We start from the raw sequence: 7,500 nt of genomic DNA, 5'->3' as shown, positions 1-7,500 counted from the left end.
GGGATGCTTGCACATTGGAATTGAATCAAAATTATCATGTGGAACAAGTTACAGCAGCTTTTGTAGGAAGGTGAGTCCAAACTTTTAAAATAAATTCAAAATGGCAGACTTCCTCTTAGGTTTAGCATATGGCACAGAGAGGCTTTTTTGTAGGTCTCTTTCTGTTTCATATACTACCACATTTTCGTAGATGTAGGTGAAGCGTACAACCAGGGCCACTTTTTAAAATTATTCTAAGGGGCCGTAGCGAGCCATCTTTTAATTAAATTAAATAATTATTGACTAATTTACCAGGCCTTCTATGTGTGCAAAGTTTCATGAGTTTTCATGCATGTTAACATTCTCAAAATCAGCATTGTTTTATTGGCAAACTGGGCGTTACCATGGCAACAACTTTTTGCGAAAAATCTCAAACTTGTTTTTACATCATTAAGGCCTAAACACTCTTCCAAGCAAATATGAGGGAGATCGGCTAACTTGCCAGAAGAAAAACATGAAAGAATAAAACATGTAGCCACTACGATGAAAGTTAGCTGTCTTCAGGTGTAGACTCTCATCAAATATATGAGATTTTGACAATATATTGTCATGTGGATCACATTACAGCTGTTTTTAAAGTCAATGTGATGCCGAATTGTAAAGTAAATTCAAAATGGCGGACTTCCTTAGGTTTAGCACATAGCTCCAAGAGACGTTTTTGTAGGTGTTGACCTGTATACCACCACATTTCCGTAGATATAGGTGAAATGTACAACCGGGGCTGATTTTTCAAATTCTAGGGACCACTAGCAAGCCGTTTTTAAAACAGTTGCAACGTAAAACCAAAAAAATGATTTCACCAGGCCTGATGTGTGTACAAAGTTTCAGTAGATTTCATGCATGTTTATATTAGTTTAGTCAAAATCACGGTAGTTTTATTTGCGATCTGCCCGTTGCCATGGTCGACAGCTTTTAATGAAAAATCACAATTTATTTGTATTTATATTTTAAAATCAGTAAGGTAAACAGAGTCTTCTGAGCAATTCTGAGGTCGACCTGATTAACCTACGAGGAGAAAAAGATCTAAGAATAAAACATGTACTTCCTTTAGCCAGTAGGTGGCGCTACCACTACGATGAAAAATAAGTTTGGAGATGTCTTCAGGCTTCGACTAATATCAAATGTCAGTAGTTTTTTAGAAGAAATGATCATGTGAGTCAAGTTCCAGCAGCTATTGTAATCAGTATGGATCTGTGCGACTAGTCGTTTAACCGTCTACGATTTATTAAACGTTTTGTATTTTACTAGTCGGTTAAACGCGGCATTAAGTATCACGCATCTTGTTCCACAGGCCTCTGCCTCGGCCTCTGGAAATATGCTGAGCACCAAGAGAGAGAATTGCTCCTTCCCCCCCTAACCGCCCCACCCCCGCACCCACACACACATAGTGGGGGGCGGGGACACTAAGATTGGGGAAGAATATTTAGAAAAGTAAATTCTGAAGATGTCGAAGCTACCACGAAAAAAAAAAACGGCAACGTTTGGCAGTATTTTGATGCAGCATATGACATTGGGCATGGCGGCGGGACCAGGCAGACGAGCATGAGAGCGTTTGTTCCAGCCAGGTACCGTGATGCTCGCCGCACAGCAAAGATTACCCAACTAATTTGTGAAATTACGTTGTTCGAAAAATTAATGCTGTATATCGAGCCCGAGTACGCGGTGCTAAGTCGCTAAACAATCACATCCCAACTCGAGAGTAGCCATAACCAAATGAAAGAGGAGATGCTACGAGCGTTTGAGCGGGTCAACTATGTGGCCATAACTACAGACGGATGGACGTCCATAGCCACCGAGTCTTACATGACTATAATGTGTCATTATGTGGACGAAGGACATCTCCGCTCCTGTGTGCTTCAGACATGTGCCTTCGAGAAAGATACACAGCTGAAAACTTGGTTGCTCACCTACGGAGTGTGATGGGTACGTGGGCACTACAAAATATTGTCGTCGCCTGTGTGCATGATAATGCAGCTAACATGGTGCTGGCGAATGAGACCCTGCTGGACTGGGAGTCGGTACCATTACATTATTCATAATAAATGCCATGCATTGCATTGGAAAATGTATCAGAGATGTATTTCTCTTTCAATTGCTCACCTTTATTTAGTCAGTTGTTGTTACATCAATAGAATTTAAATTAACAAACTATCCTGAATGCTTGGGCTAAAATAGCCCCTAAATACACACAACATTTGCATTCTAAACTTTGAATTCAATATGTGAGTACTCATTTGTCATTCATTCCAGCGGTCACGGAGGAGGAGTGGTCACGTCAGAGCTTGGACGTGTGGATGGTAACGATTGCACTTCTGCATTTTTTCCTTCGAGTCTACCTCACCTGCGCATTGCGTTTTTACTTTTTTGGAGACTATTTTTATCATATTTTTAAATTTTTTAATTTTTGTGAATCAGTGAATCGCTTGATCTCACAGACTAGCATACAGCTAGCTTACGACGGAAACAGGCTAGCTTGGGGCTAGCTTGGTGCTAGTGTATTAAAATGCCTTCAGACGACAGCGACGAATACAATAGCCTGCTGGAGAAGGCAAATAAAAGATAAGATAAGATAAGAATGCCTTTATTGATCCCACAGTGGGGAAATTTTCAGTGTTACAGCAGCAAAGATATAGGTCACACAGGGACGGCGGCATAATGTAGCCATTAATGTATAACATTGACGCCAAACATTCAGGATCAAACCTATGTAAATATACGCAGTAACGTGTATACACACACCAACCTACATCTACATAAAAAATATGAGGAACACTCATTTCGGCCTGTACATAGTACAGAGGAAAAAATACTCTAAGTGACAGTGCTGCAGTGCTGTAGTGAAATGTAAGGAACAGCATTGGATACAAATAAAACTAGACTAACCTTAGTGGGGAATGTTGAGTATTGCACGGTATTACAGTAGTGGGGAATATTGGGTATTGCACGATATGAGCTCAGGTGCAGGACTGCACAATTGCACTAATGTCCGCCAGTTTGTAGAGACTACACAATGTTCTTGTTAAAGAGTCTGACAGCAGCAGGCAAGAAGGAACGGCGGAATCTCTCCTTTGCACAGCACAGCGAGGGTGTAACAGTCTGTCATTGAAAACATCAAAGAGAAAATGCAGGAGTGCAGAGAGGAGGTGTAGAGGTAAACCTACAGTACACTATGAAATATTATGCGAACAACTGAAATCCTACAATAAAACAGTCAAATTGGCAAGATCTTCCTATTTCTCAAACCTCATTACACTCAATAAAAACAGCCCCAGAGTTCTCTTCTCCACCTTTGAACTTTTAACTAATTCTGATTTTAATAAGTCCCCACAGAGAACAACAGACACTCTCTGTGAGGACTTTGCAGACCACTTCAGAAGTAAAATCGATGACATAAGATCCAGTCTTTTAGCCCGTCAAAACACAAGTTTTAATAAACCTGGACAATCATATTTACATGAGGAAACACTGGAAAGTTTTGCCCTGGTTGATGCAAGGACAATTGGTCGAGTTTTCTCCCAGGTAAACCGAACAACCTGCCTTTTGGATCCAATTCCCACATTTGTTTTTAAGACATTTTATGGATTTTTTGAGGAACAAATTTTAAATATAGCCAATTGCTCTCTTCAGACGGGCATCTTCTCTGCTCCCTTTAAAACGGCGGTGGTGAAGCCCCTTCTGAAGAAGAGCAATTCTGACCCGAGCGTTTTTAATAATTACAGACCTGTATCCAACTTACTGTTTTTAAGTAAGATTTTAGAAAAACTGGTTTTCATCCAGCTAAATCATATTTTAAATACAAATAATATTTTGGAGAAATATCAATCTGGTTTTAGGATGAACCACAGTACGGAGACTTCTCTTTTAAGGATTTTAAATGATATTAGGTGCACTGCAGACGTGAGAAAACTCACAGTCTTGGTGCTACTGGATCTAAGCACTGCTTTTGATACAGTAGATCACCAAATTTTATTAAATAGACTTAAAAATCTAGTGGGCATCTCCGGTACTGTTTTTAACTGGTTTTCTTCCTATCTCACAGACTGATATTTCTTTGTAAGTATGGATACTTGTTCCTCCAAAACCCATGAAATTAAATGTGGGGTTCCCCAAGATTCGATTTTAGGCCCCCTACTTTTTAATCTTTATATGCTTCCCCTTGGGGATGTCATCAGGGGACACGGCATCAGCTTTCACAGCTATGCTGATGACACACAGCTGTATATTGCCGTGTCTCCTGATGACACAGGACCCATTGATACCCTTTTAAATTTCATTTTTAGATATGAAGTCATGGATGGCAGATAATTTCCTACAGCTCAATCAGGACAAAACTGAGGTTTTAGTTATCGTTCCTGAAGGTCAGAGAGAGAACCTTTTACCAAAACTACAAGTTTTTAATCCCTCACATTGTGTGAAGAACCTTCATTTTTGACTCTGAGCTCAGTTTTATTCCTCATATTAAAAATGTAACCAATATTGTTTTATATCACCTTAAGAATATCGCCAGAGTCCGCTCGTTTCTCTCTCAGGCTAACACGGAAGTGCTGATGCATGCTTTTATTTCCTGTCGTTTAGATTACTGTAATGCCCTGCTCTCTGGCCTCCCGAAAAAAGCATTTCACCATTGCAACTACTGCAGAATTCAGCCGCTCGGGTGCTGACGAGAACCACAGGGCGGGAGCACATTACGCAAGTTTTGAAATTGCTGCATTGGCTCCCTGTGTTTTTCAGGATCGATTTTAAGGTACTTTTATTAGTTTATAAATGTGTTAATGGTCTTGGGCCATTTTATTTATCTGATTTGCTTTTATCATACCAACCCTCACGGATCCTGAGGTCCTCTGGCGCCGGCCTTTTATTTACTCCAAGGGTGAGGACCAAAATGCATGGCGAGGCTGCATTCAGCCATTTTGGTCCTCACCTTTGGAATAGCCTGCCAGAGGACGTCAGGTCTGCAGAGACTGTTGATATTTTTAAGAGGAAGCTCAAGACACACCTTTTTAGTTTGGCTTTTAACAACTTTTAAATAAATTATCTTTTCTTTTGATTGAAGATTATTTTTATCTTATCTGACTGATTTTAGTTCTTAGACTATACTACTGTTCTGTCTTTAAGTTTTGTTGCTCTCTGCCGTTGTCAGCTTTTAGCTCCAGTGTTTCCTCATGGGGGGGCACCGCGTTGAGGGAGGGGTGGCTGCCCTTCCCGCGGGGGCTGTCATCGCAGAGACTCCTTGGGTCTGGGTGGCTGGCAGCCTCTACACTTTGTGTGGGGTCGGCCTGTCAAATCCGGGCTGGGGTCTCTGTGGTGGTTGCGTCCCTGTAGCCGTGGGCTGTCATTCCCCTCGGCGCAGAGACCTCCCCTTGGGTACCCTTCCCTCATATGGTTTCTCTTTGCCTTGTCATGTCTTTTTAACACATTTTATCAGGTTGTGCACTTTGTGTGGTTGTGTGTGAATGAGTGCTGATGTACTAATGGATATCTGTCTTGGGTTTGTTGGGAGGGAGGGCGTGAACAGATTTTTTATGTTTTTAATTTTTTTTTTGTTTTGCTTTGGATGTTTTACAGCACTTTGAGTTGCATTTTTATGTACGAAAAGTGCTATATAAATAAAATGTGATTAATTGATGTATTAAAATTCAGGTTTTCTTCCTTATAGACTAGTCGACTACTTGCAAATAAAATTTGAGACTAGTCGGTGGGCAAATTAGTCAAAATTCCCATCCTAGTAATCAGAGCAAATTCATATTATAAAGTTAATTCAAAATGGCCTTTTTTGTAGGCTTTGAACTATTACATATACCACCAAATGTCCATCGATCTAGGTGAAAAGTACTACCAAGGCTGATTTTTATTTATCTTTTCTTAATTTCTAGGAGGCGCTAGCGAGCCATTTTTTACAAATTGCACCCAAAAAATAAAAAATGATTATTTCGCCAGGCCTGATGTATGTGCAAAGTTTCGCGAGATTTCGTGCATGTTCAGACCCTCAAAATGAGGGTTGATTACTGGATTCCGGTTCCATTATCGATTTTACGGTCATCAACGTTTGAGGAGATTCCACACTGCATGCATACACTGTCCTCAAAAGACAATTCGATTCGGTTTTTGATATGCGGGCTGCTTCGATTAAGTAGTTTGATTTTAAAATGCAACGACTCGATTCGGGTCGACTAGGTGGAATTGCGATACGATTCATTATGGCGGCTACGGCTCGGTTGTAGAGTATGATTGACTGACTGACTTTTTTGTTATTTTACATACCTTTGATTGGACTTGTCTGTATTTTAAATGTGCCATTTCCCTCTAAGATATATCTCTCCGTTAAAAGACGATTCAATACGTATCTCGATAGGGGTTTTCTGGCATGACTTACTCATTTAAAGTCACGCCATTGAATTTTAAAACGATTATTTTGAATTTATTTATAAATGACGGCCATTGTTGTCCTGAACTGTGTGGTCATGATCTGTTGTCTCCTGCAGGTAAGCAGAATGTGGTGATCATGGGCAGAAAGACATGGTTTTCCATCCCAGAAAAAAACAGACCTTTAAACAATAGGATCAACATCGTCCTAAGTCGACAACTGAAGTATGTTCACACACTCTCACACAAAGCAAAGATTTATATATATATATATGTGTATATATATATATGTGTATATGTATATGTGTATATGTATATATGTATATGTATATATATATATGTATATATGTGTATATATATATGTATATATGTGTATATATATATGTATATATGTGTATATATATATGTATATATGTGTATATATATATATATATGTATATATGTGTATATATATATGTATATATGTGTATATATATATGTATATATGTGTATATATATATGTATATATGTGTATATATATATGTATATATGTGTATATATATGTATATATGTATATATGTGTATATATATATGTATATATGTATATATATGTATACATATGTATATGTGTATATATATGTATACATATGTATATGTGTATATATATATGTATACATATGTATATGTGTATATATATATGTATACATATGTATATGTGTATATATATATGTATACATATGTATATGTGTATATATATGTATACATATGTATATGTGTATATATATATGTATACATATGTATATGTATATATATGTATACATATGTATATGTATATATATGTATACATATGTATATGTATATATATGTATACATATGTATATGTGTATATATATGTATATATGTATACATATGTATATATGTATACATATGTATATATATGTATATATGTATATATATATATGTACATATGTATATATATGTACATATGTATATATATATATGTACATATGTATATATATGTACATATGTATATATATGTACATATGTATATATATGTATATATGTATATATATATATGTACATATGTATATATATATGTACATATGTATATATATATGT

At 37.4% G+C, this 7,500-nt stretch overlaps 1 protein-coding gene across 4 annotated transcripts in view; it reads left to right on the top strand.

Moving 5' to 3' along the window:
- dhfr (dihydrofolate reductase) overlaps positions 1 to 7,500 on the top strand; it is a 38,717-nt gene that overhangs the window by 16,674 nt on the left and 14,543 nt on the right. For all 4 annotated transcript variants that reach the window (XM_086031434.1, XM_086031435.1, XM_086031436.1 and 1 more), the window contains exon 3: positions 6,522 to 6,627. In XM_086031434.1, coding sequence (XP_085887560.1) covers positions 6,522 to 6,627 — 106 coding nt within the window. The remainder of the gene's footprint in view (positions 1 to 6,521; positions 6,628 to 7,500) is intronic.

The sequence above is a fragment of the Filicampus tigris genome, chromosome 5, assembly GCF_054856515.1.
Source record: "Filicampus tigris isolate MCC_2025a chromosome 5, RoL_Ftig_1.0, whole genome shotgun sequence".
NCBI lineage: Eukaryota > Metazoa > Chordata > Actinopteri > Syngnathiformes > Syngnathidae > Filicampus > Filicampus tigris.
Note: the sequence above shows the minus strand (reverse complement) of the source record. Positions and strands in the feature narration are given on the sequence as shown.